This window comes from Mandrillus leucophaeus, unplaced genomic scaffold, assembly GCF_000951045.1.
Source record: "Mandrillus leucophaeus isolate KB7577 unplaced genomic scaffold, Mleu.le_1.0 Scaffold1599, whole genome shotgun sequence".
NCBI lineage: Eukaryota > Metazoa > Chordata > Mammalia > Primates > Cercopithecidae > Mandrillus > Mandrillus leucophaeus.
Window position 1 is genome coordinate 249,061 of NW_012101586.1, and position 26,671 is coordinate 275,731.

The 26,671-nt window shown below is 42.1% G+C and overlaps 1 pseudogene and 1 gene segment (V, D, J or C); both read right to left on the reverse strand.

The window, feature by feature from the left end:
• Positions 1 to 8,289: 8,289 nt before the first annotated feature.
• Positions 8,290 to 26,671, reverse strand: part of LOC105536458 — a 63,739-nt gene continuing 45,357 nt past the window's right edge. The window contains 1 exon segment of the V gene segment in view: positions 8,290 to 9,079. Coding sequence covers positions 8,776 to 9,079 — 304 coding nt within the window.
• On the reverse strand, positions 16,957 to 17,486 carry LOC105536457 (annotated as a pseudogene). The gene is made up of 2 exons (XR_001005595.1): positions 17,432 to 17,486; positions 16,957 to 17,307 (listed from the first exon to the last, which is right to left on the reverse strand). The product of XR_001005595.1 is annotated as an Ig kappa chain V-I region HK102-like (transcript).

Sequence of the window (26,671 nt, forward strand, 5' to 3'; positions counted from 1 at the left end):
AAAACAATTCGCTGAAGATGCACAAAGATGATAACTGTGTCATGCATAGATCTGCCGTTAGCCACAGCGATAGGTCTCTTTAAAGCCCAGGGACAAAATGGGCTGCACCTTATTCTTAGCATGACGATCCCCATATTCCATCCCCTTTCCTGACTTTGGTATAATTTCCTATGGTTCTCCAGCATGGAGAGCTGACTAGTGATACCAGCTCTGATTATTTCAACCAAAATCTCTGTTTCACTTGCTGACTATAGGAGCCTGGATTAGGATCAACTTGAAGCCCTCTCTGAATCTTGGCTCAAATAATCAATTGTTTCAAAGTAGGATGACAAAGGCCACATCCCCTGAGTAATGCTCTGAGCTGCGCTCCCCACCAGCCTGCTCCTGGGGTCTCGGGAGCATCTGCCCAAAAACCTGGCTTTCTGGAGAGCAGGTGAGGGGGAAGCCCTGGGGAAAGGCCAGGTCAGTGAACCTCTCTCCTTAGTGAGGGTGGCTGCTGCCCAACGCATGTTCTTGCCATGCACCAGGGCATCACCCTGACCCAGATTGTCAACCTCCCTGTCTCACATCCATTTAGAGAGAGTCTCCATCTTCTGCCAAGACACTGCCCATGTGGATGAAAAAGTATTTTGCATCCAAATATATCTTAAGCACTGATTTGAACCTCAATAACTCACACTGCTGCCTTTGCCCAGGGCATGTCGGCCTGGCTCAACAGCAGGGGAAGTGGAGTCAATTACATCAGTATCAGTAGACTGAGAAATACTCCAGGGAGAAGTTCTCATGCACGACTACCAGTGGCCAGACCAAGGTGGTGCAGCCTGTGCACAAACCTCCTGCTGCTTTTCCAGGGGACTGAATTTCTGGGAAATTGCTACCAAACAGGTTGCCAGGATCCAGATATCCAGATTCAGAGAGATATATCTCTGGATTCAAATACACTTCTTTCTTTCTGCATAATTTTAGCAGTCATTGTTACTACCCGTTGGGGATTCTAGTCATTATACTTCAGCTGACTCTCTATGGCCCTTTCTCCCCTTCACTGCTCTATCTGAACCTGGGGAAGGCAGCTCAGGCTGCAAATGCGGCAGACCTCATGGCCTGGAATTAATATCCCCTAGGATGGCTATCTATCAGTGATGACAAGGGAGGTGTACACATATCCCAGCTCCCTCACTTCTCAGGTGGAATAACAGAGATATTTTTCCTGTGTTTCTATGTGGGCTTGAGCTCTCATCATCCTCAGAGGTGGCTCTTTGCTGAGGTACCTTTCACTTTCCCTTTCCCTCCTCCCTTCCCTTGCTCACTGGCCTGTTTCCTGCATTTTGTAAAGATACTGCCTGCATGTGAATCTTTGGCATCCTCACTGAGGGGACCCGACCTAATGCATTGGAAAAATCCTCATTTTTGGAAGGCATTGTTGGTTTGAATTATTGTCAATTCTCATGTTTTAATGCATAGGGAAATTCCAAAAATTTTAAAAATCTTTAAATTCCCTTTGCCAATCTTCCTTAGAGTTGATTTTAGCAGAGATTCATTTTTTCTAGGTCACAAAATCAAAGACGCCTTCCACAAATGGCTACACACCATGGAGTCCACATAGAGCAGAGAGTCTGAATCCCCCAGAATTTGACTTCCCCACATCAGAGAGTCCTAGAGTCTCAGGTTTTTTCTAGGTCTATTGCCTTGTGATATTTTTATTCTACCTTAGGGGAAGATCATTGTGGGGACGATGAGAGTTGTTTGTGGAATGAATACACCCCTCCTAAAGACATCATTGTCCTAATATCTGGAATCTAAGATCATTACTTATGAATATGTCAAAAATAACTTGGCAGACATGGTTAAGAATTTTGAGGTCAGGGCCGGGTGCGGTGGCTCAAGCCTGTAATCCCAGCACTTTGGGAGACCGAGACGGGCAGATCACGAGGTCAGGAGATCCAGACCATCCTGGCTAACACGGTGAAATCCCGTCTCTACTAAAAAAAATACAAAAAATTAGCCGGGCGAGGTGGCGGGCGCCTGTAGTCCCAGCTACTTGGGAGGCTGAGGCAGGAGAATGGCGTGAACCCGGGAGGCGGAGCTTGCAGTGAGCTGAGATCCGGCCACTGCACTCCAGCATGGGCGACAGAGCGAGACTACGTCTCAAAAAAAAAAAAAAAAAAAAAAGAATTTTGAGGTCAGGAGAGTATCCTGAATTATCTAGGTGAAACCATAATCACAGGGGTCCTTATAATCGGGAGGGAGAAGGGTCACACCCAGAGAGGAGCTGGGACAATGGAGAGGGTTGCTGGAGTGACGGACGAAGGGTTCATCGAGCCAGGAATGTGGGAACATCAGAAAGATGGAAAGCTCGATATTGGATTCTCTCTCTTGAAGCCTCCAGAATGAATAGAGTCCTATTACTCCTTGATTTTACTTCACTGAGACTTCTGACCTCCAGAAATGTAAGATAATACACTTGTGTTATGTGGAGCCAGTAAGGCTGTGGTAATTTGTTACAGCAGCAACAGGAAACCAATGCAAGGGGAAGGGGTGTGTTTTACTTCCCTAGTGTATCACTGTCCTTTGTTCTCCAAAATAGTTCTGTGTTGTTGTCTTTTGCTGTCAATTTCAGCAAGAGACAGAAAACATTTTTCTATGAGGAGAGCTAGCACCAGAATTCTTCTTACATAGAAAGTGTCTTGAGTAATTTTGTGGGTTAGGTCTTGTACAATCTTGGTATCTGGGAGCCTGGAGGTCATCTCTCACAGCACATGAGAAGAGGAGGGAGTTGTGGGTTTTGCTTTTTTAACATTCGTAGGGCAAATTAGATGTACAGGACCCAATCTGAGAAGTGAGGACTGAGTCAGAGAGATGGGGACGGCAGAGGAGACAAAATGTAGTCAGGGCCATGCAAGATGTGACCCTGCTGCCATATCTGAAGGAAACATTCTTGGTGTTTGTAAAGGCTTTGAGCAAATTGTGCTTTGTAGACAAAACTGTAGAAGGGTCTGGGTTCAAGCTTAGTGTCAGCGTGATGGGGACTAGAGGTCGCAGTGAGCTTGGGTTAAGAACTCCACCCTGCACTTCTGGCTTTGTCTATTCTCTGGTTTTATAGGTGGTGGGCTCCTCTACGGAATGAATGTGGCTCTGTGGAAGGAACATAGTTAAGGTCAGACAGACCTAGATTCCAAGTTCAGCTTCAACAACTGCTGACCAAGTGACTTTTATGCAAATCAGCCATGTGCTCTCATGAACAGTTTCCTCATGTGTGAAATGGGGCATTGAGGATATGAAAGGGTGTCCTGAGGGTTCCACCAGCTGATGCACCATGAAGTAAACATACATGTAGAGACAGACACACACACACACACACACACACACACGAGAAGAGTATCTAGTGCCCCTTTTATGCATCCTTGAGTAACTCAGAATGTTATGTGAGATACTACCAGTCATGTCATTTTCAACTAAAATTATCAATATTCATCTTATAACTAAGAGATGCCTCTCTGTACACTGTAGGTTTCATGTGCATTTCTTCAATCACAAAATTTTTCACCAATCTATCTATGTCTGATATCAGAAAGTTAAGCAAGGAGATTGAAAAACCACCACAGCACCTGTAGTCTGGATTTTCCCAGAACCCCATTTGTGTTAGTGTCCTTGGGCTCCTGTAACAAGTTCTCAAAAATGTGGTAGCTTCAAACAACAGGAATGGAATCTCTCATAGTTCTGGAGACCAGAAGTCCAGAATCAGTTTCACTGGGCTAAGATCTTGGAGACATCGGTTCTAGCTCCTTCAGAAGCTCTAGGAAGGAGTCTGATTTAGCTCTTTCAGCTTCTGGTGGCTCCAGCTCTCCTTGGATGTGGACACATTATTGCCATGTCTATCTCTGTGTTCAGATTGCCTTCTTCTCTTCAGTCTATGGTAAATGTCTCTCTACCTCTTTTTTTCTCAGGACTCTTGTGTTTGCATTTAGGGCCCACTTGATTAATCTAACATCATCTCCCTGTTTCAAGTTCCTTAATTTATACCTGCAAAAGCCCGTTTCCCAAATAAGATACAGGCATATGCTTCTTGGAATGAAACCTCACTATTTGGGGATGATACTCAGTACTACACCGTGATAGATCAAGGTCTCAGTTTTAGTCCTATACACACATCACAAGCTCAAACCCTCTCTCTCACTCTCTCTCTCTCCCCACACATCTTGTCTTCCTCATTTTCTCAAGGTCATAAATCACTTCACTTCCTTAAGTGTATACAGTGATACCTATAAACACATAAGTATCTGAGAAAAGTCTCAATCAATTTAGAAATTTATTTGGTCAAAGTGAAAGACATACAAGTGAAACAGCCTCAGAAGGTCTTGAGAACGTGTGCCCAAGGTGGTCGGGCTACAGCTTGATTTTACACATTTTTGGGAGACATAAGATATCAATCAATATGTGTAAGCTGTACATTGCTTTGATATGGAAAGGCAGGACAGCCTGAAGGAGGGGGCGTGTTGGGGACCTCCAGGTCACAGGTGGATTCGAAGATTTCATAGACAGTGGAAAGAGTTTATCTAATGACCTGTAATCAACAGAAGGGAGTTTCTGGGTCTAAAAAAAGGGTTTTGGAGCCAACGTTTCATCATGAAGATGATGCTTCAGCAAGAATAGATTGTAGTAAAAGGTGCCAAACACTTAATTAAATCAGTTAAATTGTTCTGGGTCAGGAAAGACACTTAAAAGGGTTGGGAATCTCTACCGAATGCAGATTTTTCCCACAAGAAACAGCTTTGCAGAGGCATTTTTAAAATACACCAAATAACAATATCTTGGGGAAAATACTTTGATTTCTCCTCGGGCCTGGCATCTGTCGTGTTGGTATCTTATTGCAACAGACAGTTTGCTTTGTCAGTCTCAAGGTCTCTGTCTTAATATTAAGCGATGATCAGTTATGTCTGAATTTTAAAGGGAAGAGGGTAAGTTAAGGCATATCCAATCATCCATTCCCATCATGCACTGTACTGTATTTCAGGTTGATTTTGGTGTGTTCTTGGCTGAGAGGAGGAGTTCGTTCAGTTGGCCAGGGAGCTTAGAGTTTCATTTTTGGTTTACATACCTATGTCCAAGGAAGAGGGCCCCACACAGGAAGGCTTGCTAGGAACCTGGCTTGCAGGGCTGCTTACAGACCTTCTGTGTCTCCTGTTGTCATGCACAAGGAAGGACACAGCCAATGACTACCCTCAGTCATCTCGGGAGAAGCCGTGTCTGCAGAGGACAGTCATGAGCTGTGAATGTAGAGACCTGTGATTGTCTTCAGGGGCCTGTGGTCCTCAGCTTTCATGGGAGTTGTGTGGGCGCTGGCTCAAAGAGTATCCACCAGGATATTAATCAGAATATCTCATTCACAGAAGGCAGTGGGTGATATGACAGCACAGAGGGACTCTCTGGGGCCAGTTGCATGGAGCACTCTGGGAGAGTCACTGGCACTCATGCTAGATAGAGCTTCATGCAACTTCTGAAGAACATGGATTTGGATCTCTTTACATCATTTTGAAAGATCATTTATCATACTGAAGGAAACCACTGTAATTAACTAAGGTAACATCTTTAATAGGTAGAAACAAAAAGGTGATTTATTTTGTTGCCAGGATGATAACAAGAAAACAAACAAAAATAACAAGAAGGAAAAGAGCAACCCTAGACTCAGGGCTTTGGGTAAGAGTTGGAGACTCAGTAGTGAATCCCCTGGGCCATCTCTGTCAATAGAGAGGGACAATCAGGAAAGGGAAAAGTGCAGTAGAGGCAAAATCTTCGTTAGTAAAAGAATCCTAAGAGAAAACAAGAGTCTCCTTCCTGAGCATCATGTTGGTGTCAGGAAGATGCACATAATCTCCACATTCCATGTCTTACACTTTTCAGCCATTAGGGCTTCAGCATGAATTTAGAAGATACCATTCACTTCACAGCAGATGGGGACACAGTCAAGGCAGCGGTGAGAGGCAAGGCTGGGCATTCAGTCTCAGAGCACAAAGCAGGTTCCCCACTCCTCCGCAGCCTGGTGTCTCCTCTCAGATGTTCCAGATGTTCCACCTAATTCTCGCCTTAAGGGCTCCAACTTGTTAATGGGACTGTAGCCCTCTTCCTTTCCCAGGGTGTCTAAGAACTTGGCTGTCTTTTGTGTATTGTGGGGTTTGCTTGCCATCTAGAGGCATGTTTTTGGCATAACAGTTTATAGGCTTTTTCTACTTGTGATACCGAAATAATTACATAAATAAATTTATCATAAGTAATAGACTTAACGTATCAAATCAGTAAAAAAAAATAAGATGAGTTTCAGAGCTTAAAAGGAATCTGATGAGGTTAAATAGAGAAATTACTTTCAGTGGAGGACAGTTAGAGCAACAGATGATTTGTTTTTAAATCGATGACATTTTGGGAGTAATTATCATATGCTAAATAACAACTTGAAATAAGCTTCTAAAATATAATTTATACTCAAAAATTATTTCCAAGGATCATACAAATACATTTTCAGATTAAAGCATACAAAAAATATGGGTTTATCATCAGGTGCACTCAATGGAAGATTTCTCAAATGTGTACTTGGAGCAAAAATAACATTTATTTCCATTTGCAAGTTCAAGATTTTTGATCTTTAGAAGAAAACAGCTTTCGCTTCACTCTGTTCCACTCATGCTTCTGAGGATGAGCGTGGGGGCAGCGACCATAAGGAAGGAGGAAAACTGTGTGCTAAGGGTGGTCATGCCTCCTCCCCACCTGAGTGACCTCATGGACCAGAGTCTCTGACACCACCAAGGCCACCCACCTGCCTCTGCACTGCCATGGTACAGACACAGAAACCTTGTCACATTTGGTCAACTGCAACTAGAGGCTTCTTTGTACCCATGCATTTTGATTCTGCTTGTATCTTCTCTCAGGTTTAGGGGATCGTTTACCCTTCACCATTTTGTTTTGAGAGTGTAGCCCTTTGTTACATCAGCATTGCACAAGTTGTTTGTTTGTTTGTTTAAGATATCTAACCATCTTGAATGGGTTGGGTCTAATCTTGTGTCTCATAGCAAAGCAGAAATTCAAGGTTGCAAGAGGCTATCAATTACATGAGGGCTAAGGATGACGATATCGTTATTTACCTCTGGGTCATTCTACTTGCATTTTTTTTTTTTTTTTTTTTTTTTACAGAGTCTCACCCTGTTAACCAGGCTGTAGTGCAATGGTTTGATCTCAGCTCATTGCAACCTCTGCCTCCCAGGTTCAAGCGATTCTCCTGCCTCAGCCTCTTGAGTAGCTGGAATTACAGGTACATGCCACCACGCCTGGCTAATTTTTGTATTTTTAGTAGAGACAGGGTTTCACCATGTTGGCCAGGCTGGTCTTGAACTCCTGACCTCAGGGGATTCACCCGTCTTGACCTCCCAAAGTGTTGGGATTACAGGCGTGAGTCAGTGTGCCCCGATACACTTTGTGTTCCTTAACTGAATTACGTATAATGGCTCTTAAGCTCAATGATTCATTTCTCGGTATTTTAAAAACATATGGTGTCACTTTTTTTCTTCATTTGAGGGTTTCAGTGTGATTGATATTTATATAAATATTGCCATACAATTTTTAAACCTAACAGAAGTGGAACTTTGGAATTTTAATTGTACTTACCGTGAAATTTGTTATCTTGGAATAAACAATCATCCAAGTATACTTTCTACCCTTAGCCTGAAGCAGATCTTCTGTTGATTCTGTCATTATTTTATGTCTATCACACGGTATTATTATATGTAGCTCATGTGACTCATTATTGGGTTCAATATCATTTAGAACACTATATTTAATAAAATCTATGAAAAGGATCGATGCTTCATGCATTTACAACTGAAACATAGAACTCAGATTCATTTTCAGGTAATGATATAGTTACGTGAAAAGAATGCATTTCTGTATTCTTTGAAACATTTTCTTTTGAAAACATAGTAATAAATTTCTACTCTAAAATAGAACTTAGCCTAAATTATTTCAAAACCTTTAGAATATAGAAGAGAAATAAAAATCTCACATAATTCTGAATGTTCCCTTTTTTACTTGAAATAAACTTTATATTTTCCATCTTTGAGTTTATGCAGTTTATTTTCAAAGGCCACTTTTGGAATTGTGAAAACTCTGTTTTCACTTGGCAAATACCAATTAAGAGTAATCAATCTTTTGACATTAAGATCTCATACCTGCCATGAGTTTACAAAGTCTGTTTGAATAATCCAACATCAAACATTTTTTCTAAATGTTAGCTGTACTCCCCTTTTGTAGAATGCTTTTACCTGTAAGACACTGGAGAGGAGGGTTTAGTGGGAGTCATAGAGAAGAATTAGGAAGATGGGAGAGTTATGAATTTCCCAGTATGACTAAGTGTCATCATGGGTGAAATAAACCCCAAGATGGTCATTTCCCATATGTATTACCATACTGATATTGTCACTAAACTGCATCCATGGTCTGGTTATTCTGACAGTTGCATGAACTTGACAAATGTGGGCAAGACAGGGACGGTGAGGATGGGAGCTTTCATTCATTCTACCTTCATCATAGCCGGTTGCTCCCAGGGCATGTGGCCCGCATGAATTCTCCTCCTGATGCCTTCCCCAGGCTGTGACTGCTGGTGGGGCCTTAACATGTGAAATCTGAGGTGCTACTGAGGCTGTCATGGACCAGTGTCCTCAGCAGCAAACCCTGCCCTGATATCTTCAACAGCATTCTCTTCTGCAGACTCAGAGACTCTGCTCAGCTGCTCCCTCAGACAAGCAGCCTATGTGGGCAGCTGGACCAATCCAGCAGGGAGGTTTTTGTTCGAGGATGTAGCACTGTGGGAGGAGTTTGTAGAGTTTGCATGCAGTAATAAACCCCAACATCCTCAGTCTCCACCCTGCTGATTTTCAGGGTGAAATCAGTGCCTGACCCACTGCCACTGAACCTATCAGGGACTCCAGAGGCCCGGTTGGAAACCAAATAGATCAGGAGCCGTGGAGACTGGCCCGGCTTCTGCAGGTACCAATGCAAATAGGTGTATCCATCACTATGCAGGAGGCTCTGACTAGACCTGCAGGAGATGGAGGCCGGCTGTCCAGGGGTGACGGGCAGGGAGAGTGGAGTCTGGGTCATCACTATATCTCCACTGGAGGCTGAAATAATGAGAGAAGTGCAAGGTTACATACAAATATTACATATCACGTTCATAATTTTTTATTTGTTATTTCAGCCTATATATAAAAGTAATTACGGGTTTTGCCATTGCTTTTAACTGCAAACAAAACATAATTCCTTTTGCACCAATCTAATAATCTCTTTGCAACTTTTATTCATACTTCAAGCTTATTCAATTTCAAGAAAGGACTCTACAGATGCAAGGCACAAAAAAGTCCCCGAATTCATCCTCCTCTTCATGAGTTAGAGTTTCTCTAGGGCACAGGTCCTTGCTTCTTCTAGAATCTTCCTCACTCTCACAGATCAGGACATCACCTGCCCCACACTGGAGGACAACGTAAGCACATCTAACACATGCACAGAACACACATGAGAGGCAGTGGGGCCCCCAGAGCTCACCCTCCAACCCAATTCTCCTCCCTCATCTCCCTTTTGTCCTTACCAGGGACCCAGAGCATTAGCAGCCCCAGGAGCTCAGTAGGGAACCTCATTGTGGGAAGGTGAACTGAGGAGTCCTGATCAGTTAAGGCAACATTGGAGCTGAGCCTTTATCTCTGACTCACAAGGGAAGGTCCTCCCTAGGGGACAGTATGCAAATTCCCTGGTGGGTGCAGTGGGGTGGAAAGAGCCAAGGGGGGTGTGAAGGGGCCTCTCTTGTAAGAGAAATAACTTAAATATCTTCTCTGTTTGGAGGGAAACCAACAGAGATAAAATCCATGCTGCATGAGTAGGATAAATTCCCTGTCCCTTTCATCTTCTCTCTTAGATTTCCTGTTTCTTAGCTCTTCCCAGGTGCATTTTTCACTCCTCTTTAGTAAGGCTGAGATTCCATAAATAATTGATAATTCTTCTTTCTTTGTTCTTATTTGTTTGAGTCTAGAATTAGCTTTTTCAATTTTTTTATTGAGGTAATGCACACACAGCGCAAAGGGCTGAAGTGTTAAATATGCAACTGAGTTTTATGTGTGTTCTTGATCCCAAAGAATCTATAGAATATTTCAAGTTCTCCAGATTCATTCCTCGTGGACCTTCCCAGGCAACAGCTGCTCCCCCATCCCGCTCAAGGTAACTGGAATTCAGATATTCATCACAATAGCTTGGTTTTCCCTGGACGAGAGTTTCATATAAATTGAAGGAGATACCTTGAAAAAACCTTCAAGGGTTTTTTTTTCCTTGCCTCTTGCTCTTTTCTTTGCTATTTGTGAAATCTTCATTAATTTCTGTGCATTCAGCTATCTGCTGTCATCTCCTGTGATTCTGAAAAATTTCCTCTTAAATATCTTATAGAACATATCTGCAAGAAATCATTTCTCTTCATTTTGTTCATCAATAAATGTTTTTACTTTACCTTTATTTTGGAAGCATATTTTCACTAGATTATGAATCCTTGATTGAGTCCCCTCCACCCAGCATTTAAATATGTAATCTCACTGTCTTCTTGCCTTTATTGGTCCCATGAACAGTTAAACAAGGATTTTATTACTGTTTCTCTGGTAAATTGAACCAGTTTTTTTCTTAATACATTTGAGATTTTCTCTTCCTATGTGATTCAGCATTTGAACTATGATCTGTATACTGATGCACGTCTTGATGTTTATCCTGAATAAATTCCTTTTTTTTTTTTTTTTTTTTAGTGTTATAGACTAACATGTTTCATTACTCTCGACACATTTGCCAATAGTTCTCAGGTCTCAGGTGTGCCACCTCTCAGAGACACTTTCTGTGTGGTTATTCTCTGCAGTTCACTATACAGTGTTGTTGTATATTTTCTATTTATGTTATGTCTTAGGTAATTTTCAGAACAGCCTCAGGGCCAGGCTCTGGAGTGTGGGTGCTCTTGTAGTGACAGCACCTCTGGGCCTGGGGAGGGGCTGATCTACAAGGAAGTGGCTCGGGGTCTGAGTTGCCAACACAGGATGAGGTCATGGAGCTCGGATCTGGGATGATGCAGAGTTGGAGCTGGGAGGCAGCCCCATCCCAGGCAGCACAACAGTGGCTGCTTCTTGGGAGGATGTGGAGGGAAGGTATTGCAGGATCTTCCTCTCTGGGGTGATGTACATGTCCATGGTTGCAGGTATTTTTAGTGCCAAAACCACCAGTGTCCTCTGTGGAACAGGTTGCTGTGATCCTCATCAATGAACACTAAGGGACCTTCATCAGGAAAGCTGTAGAGTGGAGCTACCTTGGGGGATACTGAGGTCCTCAGCTGCAAAGGCTGCAGGGTCTTCCACAGAGCAGGCTGTGGGGACTGCAGTGGCCTTTCCTCCTGGCTGGTAACAATTGCCTCCTGCTTTTTTGCTCCTAGATGTCTCAAAACTCTCAGATGTGCCATCTCCCTGCGATGCTTTCTGTATGGTAATTCTGGGATTTTTGTCCACTGTGTTTCTGCACTTATTTAATTGGACCCTTGAGGTCTCCAAGGGATGTTTTCTTTCTTAGAGAGCTGTCTAACTGTTGGTTTTGCTTTTTGTATGTGCATTTATGGTTTCTTTTGTGCGAGGGGAGGTGAGCAGATTAAAGTTAATATCCCCTACTCTGTCATTTTGCTAATATCACTCCCACAGGATATCATTTTGAAGGTACCCTAACACTATCCCACTATCATGGGATAATACTTGAGCATGTGGAGCTGAGAGTATTTAGCATTTGGGAGAAATGTGAATTGCTTTGGTGACGGGTGCATTGATGCCTCTTATATCCTCCAAAATGCCTGTGACAGGAAATCTTATCGTGCAGTTTCTTCTAACAGTGTGATTTTGGCGCTCCTCCTGTTAAGCCTACTGCTTTACACTTCATTTCTGTTGACTCTTGGTGGGGATGTGACTGTAGTAGAAGTAACACTATTTCCCTTGTGAGGCTATAAGAGGCTATTTAGTCTGCATAACTTCTGTCTACTCCTGTGGGGGAAGTGTTGAGGGAATCAAGTAGCCATATGAATCGGCAAACAGCCCCATCTGAGAACCCTGTATCCAGTGTCAACCACCTTTGAGATGACATCTTCCCCACCCACCCTCTGACTGCATCCTTAGGAAAACTTGGCAGGAGCTTTTCTGAGCTCAGGCAACATCTAGAAGAGCAGAGATGATAGGCAGATGATTGCGCTTTTCATGTGTCATTAAGTTTGGGGGTAGTTTGTTTTGTTTGCATCAATAGTACCCAGAATGCCAACTTATAGAAGGAATACAGAATTAGAAAGTCAGTTATTGATACCAAATGAACCTGGGTCCATTTTATATTTCTTACAATATTTTCACAGCTTGTCTCTGATATTATGGTAAAATAAAAAGTTATAAAGGGTATGTGCAAATGTACAAAAGGTAATGGAGAGGGAATCAAGGAGGCCCAATAAATGAAAACTGATTCCATGTATACATATTAGAAAACTTAATATTGTAAGCATAACAGTTCTCCCCAAATTAATTCAATGCAGTGACAATCAAAATCACTGGAGATTTTTGTTGAAATCGAAAAGATGTTTCTAACTTAGATGGACAAGCAAAGAGGCAAAAGACAGCCATGGTAATTTTACATAAGGAGAAAGAAATGGAAGGACTCAAAATGAAAACCTATATTAAATAACCATACTGTGGTTGGGTGCAGTGATTCACACCTGTAGTTTCTGTAGTTTGGGAGGCTGAGGTGTGTGGATAGCTTGAGCTCAGGAGTTTGAGATCAGCTTGTGAAACATGGTGAAACCCCACTGCTACAAAAAGTACAAAAAAAATTGCTGGACATGGTGGTGCACACCTGTGATCTCAGCTACTTGAGAGGCTAGGTAAGAAGATCCCTTGAGCCTGGGACACAGAGGGTCCAGTGAGCTGAGATTGCAGCACTGCACTCCAGTTTAGGCAACAAAGCAAGACCTTGTCTCAAAAAATACTAAATTAATTAAATAAAAAAATTTTTTTTAATTTATTGTTTTAGTGAAGGATGAGACAGATAACATAGTACAATGAGTTAGAGAATCTGAAACCAGTTCTGCATATATATATAGTCACTCAATTTACAATAAAAGTTCTACGATTTTCTCAAAACACTTGAAAAAAAAGCACATTAAACTGGGTGTTAATTAACAACACAAATTTATTTTCTCACAGTTCTGGACACTGGAAAGTGCAGGCTAAAGCCACTGGCAATCTCAGTGTTTGGTGAGGGCTGCTCCTGTTTCCAAGGTGGCACCTTAAAGGCAGCTAGAGAGAAAGGCCAGCTCTCACACCAATAAAAGCCCACCAGACTAACAGTGGAGCTCTCAGCAGAAATCCTACAAACTGGAAGAGACTGTGGGTCAATATTCAATACTCTCAAAGAAAAGAAGCTCCAACCCAGAATTTTATATCTGGTCAAACTAAGCTTCATAAGTGAGGACAAATAAGATCCTTTTAAGACAAGCAAATGCTGAGGGAATACATCACCGCTAAACCTGCCTTACAAGAGTTCCTGAAGGAACCACTAAATATGGAAAGGAAAGACCATTACTAGCCACTACAAAAACACACTGAAGTACTCAGACAAGTGACGCAATAAAACAACCACATAAACAAGTCTGTGAAATAACCAGCTAACATGATGACAGGATCAAATCCACACATATTCACACTAACCTTAGATGTAAATGGGGTAAGTGCTCCAATTAAAAGACATAGTGTGGAAAGCTGGGAAAAGAACTAAGATTCATTGGTATGCTGTTTCAAGAGATCCATGTCACATGCAATGACAAATGACACATATAGGCTCAAAATAAAGAAATGGAGAAAAATCTACCAAGGAAATGGAAAACAAAAAAAGTAGAGATTCCAGTTTCTGACAAAACAGATTTTAAACCAACAAAGATCAAAGAAGACAAAGCAGTGCAAAATCTTCAGGCTCCAGGCAGCTGATTGTGACACTAAAGTCTGTCTCTGACCCATGATCACTAAACCCCTCTGGGATGGTAGTGGCCCTGTTGTATCTACCATAGATGAGGAACCAGGGGGCCTTCCCAGGTTTCTACTGATACCAAGCTAAAGAGTTCCCAGTGTTCTGACTGCACACACACATGAGGAAGTCTCTGTTCCCTGAAGATGAAGACAAGGAGTCAGTTGACTGCATCAACATAACTTCTCTGGAGGACCTGTGATAGGAATAAAACAGGAAAGCCACCCACATAAACTGCATGAAGTGCACCATCCTCATAGTATAGCCACAATCACTGATTTACATTGAATTGTAATTACTGTTCTTGCTCAGCAGGGATGCCAGGTCGGAGGAACCAACAAGGTTGAGTTTCAGTGCAGAGCTATCTACCCTTCCCCTCACTTAGGAGCTGGAGTACAGAAGGCAGAGAAGATGAACTGGGGCTTCCGTGAGTCTTTCTGGGTCCTAACTGAGCCATTCTTCCCCTGAGTTCTGACCCAGACATTGATATGAGCGCTGAACAGCAGCATGGCTAGGAGGAGCATGCAAAGAAGCATGGAAAGTGCTGTGCTTTTGCAGAGACCACCTACCTCCTCTTCTTTGCACTGAGAAGCCCCTGCCTAGGTGGTCAGGTCAGAAAGCTATTGGCTCAGAATGGGGGTAGACCTTTTCCCCTCTGGACACACAATTTAATCCCTGTCCTCCTACCTCACCAGTTACCTAGGCTCAGACAGATGGTGTTTAGTACAAACCTCCTGGGAGAAAAAAAATAAAAATCTGTGGTTTCTTTTTCTCTTTCTTCCCCCAACATGCACAGTCATTTTCCTGGCTGCATGATTGTACCTGCCTGAAGTCATTGATCAGAAATTCATTTTCTATACACACTTCTCCTTTGCAGCTTAGACATCTTTTCTATGAGCCCTGAACATTTTTCCGTTCTTTGGAAGAACTAGAAAAGGACATCACTTTATTAGGCCAAGCACTGTGTGTGAATGAGTGACAACAGCTGCAAAGATAAGCAGACTCCAGGCTCAGACTCTTCAGTGTGTGATTCCACTCCTTGCAGAGTGATGATGGTGCTGTCCTGCTGGCCAGGAAAAATTGGGGGTGGCATCTTCTCTTCTCTAGAGCACTCCATTCTGCACAACACAGCCATTCACCCAGACTCAGACTCTTTTCCCTTTAACAGTTTTGAAAACCTCTCTTCACACCACTGATGGAAATGAGAATCTTATCTGGTGTTTTCTTGTTTTCCTCAGAATTGTGAACAAGTAGTGGTGAGTGAGGTTCTCCTGAACAGGCTGAGAAGCTCTTTGAATTACATTCCATTTAAAATTATTAATAACAATTGCAGAAATTTGTTTTCTTTCTTATTTAAATATCTAGGTAATGTATTCAGTTTTCTTTCTTGGCTAACAAAACTGAAATATCAATTATCTGACTCCTGATATAATCTGATAACTTTTGTCTTTTAAATGGGAAGTCAATGAATTTACTGTAGTTATAACTTATGTAGCATACATTATATATCATTATATATGAAATATAATGTAATCAATTGAGTACCATAATGTTATTTTATTATTGTATGTTTTTAGGAAATACAACCTAAAACATCACTTGAGACAAATTACATAAGTTCTGAGAATTGTAATTTTCCTTATTTCCTAAAGACTGAGTATGAAAAAGGAATGAAAAAAGGAAAAGGGAACATTGTCCATGTAAGAAACAGTTTAATCCACTCTTTACAGTCCTCCCAGACTTCTAGACACGTAGACTCCTGGGAAGAGTGGCCCCCCACTGAGCACCTATTGTCTTCCGGGTGCTCCCATTACACTGGGATACAGCAATGCAAATAATAGACAATGGCCCCTGACCCCATGAAGCTTAAATTCCACTAGAGGGAGTCAGCCTATCAAGTGTAAAATCATAAGGAAATAAATTACATCATGAGTCAGAACGTGAAAAGTGCTTCAGACAGAAGTGTGGAGTAGAGTGTCTTATGAACACATTCAGAGGGATCATTAAGATGAGAAGCTCTGGGTTGGCTTTGGGAGTGAGGGATGAAGTCCATGAAAGGTCTGGGGAAAAACATCACCACTGAGAAAGCAATGAGATTAGAGATCCAAGGACGTGGCAGTGTGAGGCTTGTTTAGGGCAGAACCAGGAAACCAGAGAGTCTGGAGCCCCGTGAGTCAGTGGACAGAGCAATGAAAGGGTTTGTATAAGTAACAGGGAGGGTTGAGGGAAAACGGGACCAGGCGGGCACTGGAAGAAATTGACCTTTTACTCTGATCATTCTCTTTTGCTAGGTCTCTTTACAATAGGACCCTTTCTGGTCAACTGTAAGTAGGTGCCTTAGAAAATCAGGCAGGTTCTCCAGTCAGAGACCATCAGCAGCCCCAAACCTGGGCTTCCCAGATATGTCTGAGGACCATGTGGTTGGCAGTTATACCTTCTGTGACAGATGCACTCTGGATTCATGGCAAGATCCAGAGAATCCTTCTTTTTTAGTATTTGCATCTTTACTCCCATGCCCCCAAGACTTTAAAAACTATAGTTTAGATTCCCATTTCCTGTATTGAGAAAAAATATTACCTGGAATCCCAAGAGTCCTGTCTCCTTTATGATGTTAATTCCAATTCACACTACAACTCAGACTTCTCAGGAGTAATCATCTCTGTTCGTAATGCAATCAGAAGAGGCTTTGCCATGCCTGTGCTGCTGGGGATGAGGAGAAGGAAAGACAGTTAAGTTAAAGAAGAGGCTTCAGTGTACCTTGTACAAAAACTTTCCAATGACCTTCAAAGTGTGGATGCTATTTGGGAAATGTTCTCAGCAGATGGAGGCACCAGGAGGAGTAACTAGGGCAATGCGGACTCACACATCTGCTTCTCTGGGGTTTTTTTTTTTTTATGGCTTGTAACACTGTGGACGGAGTAGTATAATCCTGTCGACAGTAATAAGTTGCAACATCTTCAGGCTGCAGGCTGCTGATGGTGAGAGTGAAATCTGTCCCAGATCCACTGCCGCTGAACTGAGATGGGACCCCTGTATGCAAACTGGATCCAGAATAGAGCAGGAGCATAGGGGCTTTCCCTGGTTTCTGCTGATACCAGGCTAACTCCTTGTTAATGCCCTGACTTGCCCGGCAAGTGATGGTGACTCTGTCTCCTACAGATGCAGACAGGGAGGATGGAGACTGGGTCATCTGGATGTCACATCTGGCACCTGAGTTTGGAAACATAAAAACAAACATCCACACAATCAATCATGTTATAAGAAGCCCTCCCCAAAAATCCAGCCAGTCCTGAACACAGTGGCTGAGTAAACTCCCAGAGTTCTCCTTCCTTACCTCAGAGTCAGAGCAGCAGGAGCCCCAGGAGCTGAGTAGGGACTCCCACGTCCATTCTGTGTCCTGACTGAGACTGACTCCTGCACAGAGTGTGATCAACCTATTAAGAAGTCTTCAGGGCAGGGGGCTGTGCTCTGGGAACATGCGAATCAGAAGGGGATGGGACCCACTGGGCACAGCTACAGGGCTGGCTCATCTCAGTAACTCAGCACAGGGACAGTGTCCCCAGGGTCTCAGGTCAGACCAGGGCAACCCAGATTTGTCTTTAATCTGTTTCTTCCTGGGGGCCCATTTGTAACAAAGAACATTTTTTGATAATTGTCAAAATTTGAAACACTGCTGAGTACTTGAAGGAGTAATGCATTCCGTTGGCATATGGGGATTATTTGGGAAAATATTCTTCTCTGTAGGAAACTCAAAGTAAAGTTTTTAGAGTGTGGAATCAGCGTGTCTTCAAAACACTCTGAAAGGGAAGGGGGTACTTTGTGCTATGCTTACAACATTTCTGTGAGTGTAAATTTATTCCTTCTTAAAAAAATGAAGAAAAATATGTATTGAGATAATGCTAAGTACATTTGTAAGTATTTTATAATAACCTTAAGCCATTCTTATTATCAGTACAAGGTCAAGCAATTCACTGCAGGTGCACAAAGATGGTGCTATAAGTCCTCAAAGCATGTATCACTCACAGTTCCACCATTATGCAAACTTATAGGCCTCAGTAAAGCCCAAACATTATACGAGCTGAATCTTATTTTTGCTTTGGGGATCTCTCTATTATACCTCCTTTTCTGTCATCGGATATTTTTCCCAGGGTTTATAAGAAGAAAGGGCTCACTAGTGATGCCAGATCTGATTACTTCAAAAAAAAGTTACTTGTTTCTTCACCCAACTATAGGACCATGGATTAAGATAAACTTGAAATTATCTAAGGATCCATTGTCTCTAAAATAAAAAGACCAGTATTATATCCACTGAGTAATGCTCTGAGCGGCACTGCTCACCAGCATGTTTCTGGGGGCTCTGGAGCCTGGATTTCTGGAGAGCACGTGAAGGAGAGAACTTGGGAAAGATCAGTACAGTGAACCCTCTCTCCTAGTGAGGGCAGCTGCTGCTCAGTGCATGTCCCTGCCTTGCGCTATCAAAGGCACTTTCCTCTTTCACTGTTTAGCAGTAAGTGGGGACATTCTGACCAAGATGCCAGCCTCCTGTCTGACATCCAGGACAGAGAGTCTCCATCTCCTATCAAGCAAATGCCCATGTATATGGAGAAATCACTTGGATTTGGATAAAACTGGACACAGATTTGGACCCATTATATCTCACATCATCTCAGCCTGGTTCAGCAGCAGGGGAAGTGAATCCACCTACATCAGCATCAGTGGGCTGCAGCCTGGGGTTCTGGGGAGTATTACTGATGCCTGAGTAGGAGTGGCCAAATGACTCTGGTGTAGCATCTGCACACACTCTCCTGCTGCCCATTCAGGGGCCTGAATTTTAAGGAAACTTGCTTGTATAGGGTGAAATGTGAAAATTTGATTTTGCCCTCTAAAGGTTTGCTTAAAATGAATGGACACAAGATAAATAATAGGAGAAAAAGGCAAACAAATTTATTTAACATGCAGAGGAAATATCAAAGGAGAGTGATTACCCAGAAAACCCAGTGAGATCCAGGTGTTTATACACCCTTCATAGGGGAGAGGGAGGTGGGGACTGTAAGCAACCTAGGGAGAGTAAATGATATAAAATAAAATAAATGAGTCCTCAAAAAAATAGGTAATACCCTGTCTGGATGAAGTCAACTTCCAATCTCTTTTGAATTTAACTCCTAGTGCATGTTAATATTTCCTGACAGATCAACATTCCCAGGGAGGGTTTTCATGACAATTGGATTCCTTCTGGAGTAAAAGAGACTTTGTCCAATTGATGTTTTCTAAATGCTTTCAGTTTAAAATAAACATTACACAAATGCAGCACATCTGGAGATGTTATTTCCCAGGTTCCTTGACTTGCAACTGACCTGCCAAGAAACATCATTCCAGAGGGATGCAGCTCCGGGTGGAAGATACAGGTGCTTTTTTCTGGATGGATGCATCAGTCTGTGTCTGCACCCAGACCTTTCCCTTTCAGTGTGCTTCTGCTGATTCCCCATGGCCATCTCTGCCCCTCACTGCTGTGTCTGAGAAAGGCAGCTCTGCCTGCATGCATGGCAGACCACAGGGCTTGGAATGAGCCTTCCATCAGTCAGTGCTATGGTTTCACTGTGTCCCCTCAAATCTATCTGCTGTTAAATTTGATGGAAATTTTCTTTTATCTTTAGAAGAAAACAGAGTTCTCTCCACTCTGTTCCACTCTTGCTGCTGAGGATGGGCATCGGGGCGGCCACTGTGAGGAAGGAGGGTGGCTGTGCTCTGAGAGTGGTCGTGCCTCCTGCCCACCTGAGTGGCCTCATGAAGCAGAGCTACCTACACCATCAAGGCCACCTGACTGTTTCTGACTTGCCATGTCACAGACACAGAAACCTTGTCATATTTAGTCCACCATATCTTGAGGCTGCTTTGTAATTGGCAATTTGATTGTCTTCTGATTCTGCTTGGTGTCCACTTTCAGTTTTTGGAATCATTTATTTTCAACACTTTGATTTAAGAGTGTAGCCCCTTGGGGTATCACCATCATGCAAATTTTGAGCTTGTTCATTTTTTAAGTGTATCCAACCACCTTGGAGTGGTTTTAGAACTTATTCCCTGTCTCACATCAAAGCAGATTCTATAGTGACTAGGTGCTGTCAATCACATGAGGGCTAACGATGACGATGGCTGCTCACCTCCTGCTCTAGCTACTCACACTTTGTTGTCTCCCACTGCATTCTGTAATACTTCACATCTTTTAAGCTCCATGTTGCATTTAGTAGTACTTTTAAATAGCGTATTATGTGTTGTGCTTTTTAATTTGATTACTCCAGTTTGATTGATTTCTATATAAATTTATCCACACACGTTTTAAATTTAACAAAAATGACACTGAAATTTTAATTGCGCTTGCCATGAAATTCATTATCTTGGAGTTAAAAATCATCTCAAATACACTTTAAACCCTACGCCTGAAGCAGGAGCTTCTTATTCTGTTGCTTCAATCATTCTTTTGTTTCTGTCACACCATGTTCTGTCATGTAACTGACATGACTCATCATTAATTTTGATAGAACTTCAGGACACTATTTTCAGTGGAATCAATTGAAAGCATAAGTTTTTTGTGCTTTTACAACTAAAAGAAAGGATTTCTGTTCATTTTCTGGTAATGATGAAGTAATATGAAGATAAAATATTTTTGTATTATTTGAAATATTTTCTTATGAGAGCATCATAGTAAATGATGTGTCATCTCTAAAATAGCACTTAGGTTAAATACTTTTGAAATTCTTAAAATTGGGGTGAAGAAGAAAAACATGATACATTATTACATTTAGTAAAGTCTGTGTTCTACATCTTTGAATATGCTATTTATGTTCAAAACTCACTTTTGGAATTGCAAGAACTTTGTTTCACTGGAAAGAAGGTAATTGAGGAAAATTAAAATATTTTGGCATTAGAGTCTTATATCTGCCGTCAATTTACAAAGTCTATGAATAGCCAAAAATCAAACATTTTTACTAATTATTCTTAGCTATCCTACCCTGAGGACAGCTTGTGTAGAATGCTTTCTCAGCATGACACTGGAGAGGGCAGTGTAGTTTATAATTGATAAAAGAGATACAAAGTTTTTGGTAAAGTGGGATAAAAACAGTATCTCAATATGACCAAGTATTACGCCCTAAACTGGCAATTTCCAAAATGTGTTCCCCTTGTGTTGTCACTAATCTGCATCCATGGACTCGTTGTTCTGCCAACCAAATGTATTTGAAAAATGTGGGCAAGACAGGGAGGGTGAGGATAAGATTTTATTCATTATTTTTTCGTCATAGTTGCTTGCTCACAGGGCATGTGGCCAACTGAATTCTCCTACTGCTGATGTCATTCCCAGGTGATGGCAGCTGATGGGGCCTTAACATATGAGATTAAGGTACAATTGAGGATTCATGGGCCAGAGTCATTAGCAGCAAACTCTGACCCTGAGTTCACCAACAGCCTCCTCTTCTACAAACGCAGAGACCCAGCTGAGCTCCTACCCAGAAAAGCGGTGCATGTGAGCAGCTGGGCAACCCCAGCAGGGAGGTTTCTTTTTGAGGATGTAGCACTGTGGAAGGAATTTGTAGATTTTGCATGCGGTAATAAATGCCAATATCCTCAGCCTCTACTCTGCTGATTTTCAGTGTGAAATCAGTGCCTGACCCACTGCCACTGAACCTGTCTGGGACTCCAGAGGCACAGTTGGAACCCAAATAGATCAGGAGCTGTGGAGACTGGCCTGGCTTCTGCAGGTACCAATGCAAATAGGTGTACCCATCACTACGCAGGAGGCTCTGACTAGACCTGCAGGAGATGGAGGCCGGCTCTCCAGGGATGACAGGCAGGGAGAGTGGAGTCTGGGTCATCACAATGTCCCCACTGGATCCTGAATCAATGAGAGAAAAGTACAAAGTTGTGTAAAAACATTATGAGCTTAAAAACATTTTGCTTATAATATTGATTTATTTTTTTAAAAATAATTTTGATTCACATCACAAAAAATAAACTTTTAACAATGAGCCCATTATTTACTAGGTACAAGAGATCCTTTTATTTTTCAAGATAGTATTCAGAGTACTGGTCGTTGTTCCTTTCAGATGGTTTCTAATTATTCACAGGGCAAATTATAAATTCCCTTCCCTGAAACATAAGCCATACACCTCTAACACTTGGTCAGAATAAGCATGGGACACTGTGGAGTCCCAGAGCTCATCCTTCCACCCCATGCTCCACACTCATCTCTTTTTGTGCTTACCAGGCATCCAGAGCATCAGTAGCCCCGGGAGCTGAGCGGAGATCCTCATTTTGAGAAATTGAATACAGGAGTCCTGATTAGTGAAGGCAAGGTTGTAGTTGAGATTTGATCTCAGACTGACAAGAGAAGGTCCTTCCTAGGGGACAATATGCAAGTCCTCTGGTGGGTGCAGGGGTGTGGAAACAGCCAGTCGGGGAGAGGTATGTTTATCCTGTGAGCAAAGTGACATCAATTGTCCTTGGAAGGAAGACAAAGAAAGATGAAGTCATATTTGCCTATACTGATGTGAATAAGGATCTCGCGGTGGAAGCTGGGACCTTGGGCCGGGAAACACTGTGTAGTGCATGCCATGCTGAGAAAGCAGAAGGACCCTGATGATGTAGAAATGTGTGTCTAGGATGCATCTCTGGAAGGTGAGTGCCATTCTGCATGGCTCCCTCCCAGTCAATCAATCTAGAGAAAGAAACAGCCTCATCCCCACAAGCACTGACATGCAGAGAACCTACAAATAAAAAGTGGTCTTGATCCACTTCAACAGCGGTCTGGTATCTGCTGTTTCCAGGATAACTGTTCAAGAATGTTCGATGCAAGTGCTGGGATCTTCCCTCCGCTGGCACCGGGTGAGTGAGCCTCATTAGAGCACTGTGTCCAACGGCCTCACAGGGAGAAGGATGTGAGTCTCTACATTTAGAGCCAAGAGCCCAGCTAGAGTAAGAGGAAACGGGGCAGGAATTTTATGCCTCGGGCAGTGAATATAGAATTCCTGATGAGCAGTTGTTGAACCTGGAATATATCCCATCCTAATCATCTCACCTATACCAGATTAGCCAGGGGGCTCTCTCAAAAGAGAAGCATTTCATAGGCTCATGATGAGAATGAAGAAGAAATAACTTTGCATTATGTTTTTCTGGGTGGTGTTTAAGAAAACTCTTTTTACAGTCTTCTTCATTGTGTGGAATGAGGTCCTGTCAGGTCTTTGTCAACTCTGAGGGAGACCTGAGTCTCCCCCAGCCTGTATGTGATATGGCCACAGTCACGAGTCCACAGTTCAAACAGAGACGCTGTGAGGAGTACAAGAGCTGGATCCACAGTTTTATGTGTTGAATCACCTGTATCTGTAACTGGCTTGTTCTTCACATTCATGTAAAGACAACCAAAGATCATGGATGTGAGTCTGCAACACAGCTAATAATTAACATAGTGAAACAACCTGACTATTCTTTATCTGTCAATACTGTGCTTAATATTGCATTGAACAACTCCTGATAAATGGTGCCCAATTGCTTTCACAGGGACACTCACTGTCCTGCAGGGGAAAACAATCTAAGAAGAATGAAATAGTAGATTTCTGTGCTATGCAATCTTCGGAAATGTAACCCATAGTCATATCTGTTTAAAAAAAATACATACAAATGAACAAATTTTTAAGTATGATTCCACAAGAAAGTTTGGTTTCTACCAAAATATGATATTTATGAGGAATCTACCAAAATAAGAAATTTTTCACAAGGTTGGAAAAAATAATTAAGTAAAAATGATATTGACTTTAAATGTTAAACTCCAGGGTGATAACCTGGGTTGACGATCACAGATTGTGATGAGGAGGTAGGATTAGAATGAAAGTCTCATATTTTACTATTTAATATGTTTGTGATTTTCGTTCATTAAATTTTGTAACTTCTCTGTGTAAGATCTTGTTTGCAAGAGAGTTTGAGGAGCTTGTGGGCTGATCAAGGAAAAAGAGATGGCCACAAGAGTGTAATAGTCCACGCGACTTTTATGGGGTGAAGCTTTGACGGGTTTTCGGGGAGATGTTCCTCGCAGCAGGAGTCTGAGCAGGGGCTAAGGTGCCAAGGTTGCTTCTCAGAAGCTGGGAATGGAGATTTACTGGAGAAGGGGCTATGTGTCCAGGGGAATGTCACACAGCAGCACAGTGGGGAGATTCTGGGTCATAGAGCTCCCAGGCAGTGGTAGTTTGGGGTTTGCATTACCTGGGGCTTATCTATTACCAGCAGGTATGGGTAAAATATCTTGGAATAGGCAAAGCAAGCATTTTTTAAATGGCTAAAAGTCTTCATTAGGCTCTTTATGAAATGATCGTATTGTAAAATTTGAGTTTGTCACATGTCATTGAGAAATAAGCCTGCACTGTAGAAATAACACCAGGTCAGTTCACATGGGCCATTACTGGTTCATTAATACAACACTGTGGCCCATTCTGTAGACTTCTTCTACAGACTGAGTTAGTCCAGATAGCTCAATCCCACATTGCTGTGGATGAGATGGAGTCACACAGAGCCCTGTTCTCCACCTGGACCTCACTGGACAATTTTTCTGATTAAAAATGAATGTTTTCCTTGAGTGAAACCGACAGCATAGGGAATATCCCCCTGTGTAACTCCAGGTAATCTTGACTCAATTTCTGCCTTGCAGGCACCTCGGATTGGTGCTGGCCACATTATCTCACTAACTACAAACTGTCACTCACTAGAACATCAATTCGTGGATGAATATTCTGTACACAGGGAGCTCAGAGTAGGTTCTTTGAATGTGTTATTTCTGAGAAAAAAATCTTTCTGTACTCTGGGCGAAACATGTTTGTTTACAAGCCTGACTCTTTGGTTCTTCAAGATCCTTTTCTAGATCTTCCTCATCCAAATCTGTTTCTAAATTTTTAAATTATTGTTTCTCTTTTTCATGGAAAATACAAAAAATATATAATGTACAGACTTAGCTATGAGATTAGTGGAAACCTTTGTTGGCATGAAGGCTTTTTCTCTGTGCATGTTAATCTTTCTGCGGAGCACACCTCACCCACAATCAAAATACACAAGGTGAACTAATGATTCTATTGCGTCTCTGAACATTCTGTGTTTTATATGTTCTTTATTTTCTCTAAGATCCCATCACTTCTCACTCTTAAAGAAAGGAGCCTTGTTTCTAAAATAAGGTCTGCATAGAGCCACAGATTCTTCCATTGCTAAGCTGTGATTCTGACCACTAGTAAGAATTTTTATTTCAAACAAATTGCCTGTATTTCATCTTGAAAACATATGCCAGCTAAAAGAGGTTGCTCTTGTTTAGAATTATACCCAGGAATATAATTTAGCAGCAAACATTTGCTTTAGTGTTTTCACTTAATCAACTAAATTCTTTTTCTTTTGCCTTAGATAATTTTTGGTGCAATCAGAGGTCTTGAGTGAATAGATTAAATAAATTCTTATATTTTGTTTCAAATTTCTTCTTGGACTGTTAGATTCCATCCTATGTGAAAACCATACAGTCTCTGGTTTTAGAGCTGGCTGTTTTCCAAAGCAAGAATGGAAAAAATGAATAAGATCTACCTAAATAAGTAATTGCCAAGTCATCATAGACTCCAGATATTTGTAAACTTTATAATTTCATCCAATGGCTGTTCCAGAGAGCTCAGAAACATTTATTTTATTCCATTCTTTGTTGTTCTTGTTGTTGTTGTCTTCTATTACTGATTGATATGTTTTGGCTCTGTATCCCCACCCAAATCTCTCCTTGAATTGTAATCCCCATAATCCCCACCTGTCAAGGGTGGGACCAGGTGGAGGTAATTAGATCATGGAGGTGGTTTCCCCCATGTTGTTTTTGTGATAGTGAGTGAGTCTCACGAGATGTGTTGGTTTTCTAAGGGGCCTCCCCCTTCTCTTGGACTCATTCTCACTCCTGCTATCCTGTGAATAGGTCCTTTCTGCCATGACTGTAAGTTTCTTGAGGCTTCCCCATTCATGCAGAACTGTGAAACTATTAAACCTCTTTATAAATTAGTCGGCCGAGTGCAGTGGCTCACGCCTGTAATCCCAGCACTTTGGGAGGCCAAGGTGGGCGGATCACGAGGTCAGGAGATTGAGACCATCCTGGATAACACAGTGAAACCCTGTCTCTACTAAAAATACAAAAAAAAAAAAATTAGCTGGGTGTGCTGGTTGGTGCCTGTAGTCCCAGCTACTCAGGAGGCTGAGGCAGGGAAATGGCATGAACCTGGAGGCAGAGCTTGCAGTAAGCAGAGATCACGCCACTGCTCTCCAGCTCAGGTGACACAGTGAGATTCTGTCTCAAAAAAAAAAAAAAAAAAAAAAATTACCCAGTCTCAGGTATTTCTTCATGATAGCATTAGAATGAACTAATACATTAAATTGGTACCCAGGTAGCGGGCCATTGCTATAAGACACCTGTGAATGTGGAAGTGGCTTTGAAACTGGGTAATGGGTAGAGGTTGGGACAGTTTGGAGAACTCAGAAGACAGGAAGATGTGGCAAAGTTTGGAACTTCCTAGAGACTTGTTGAATG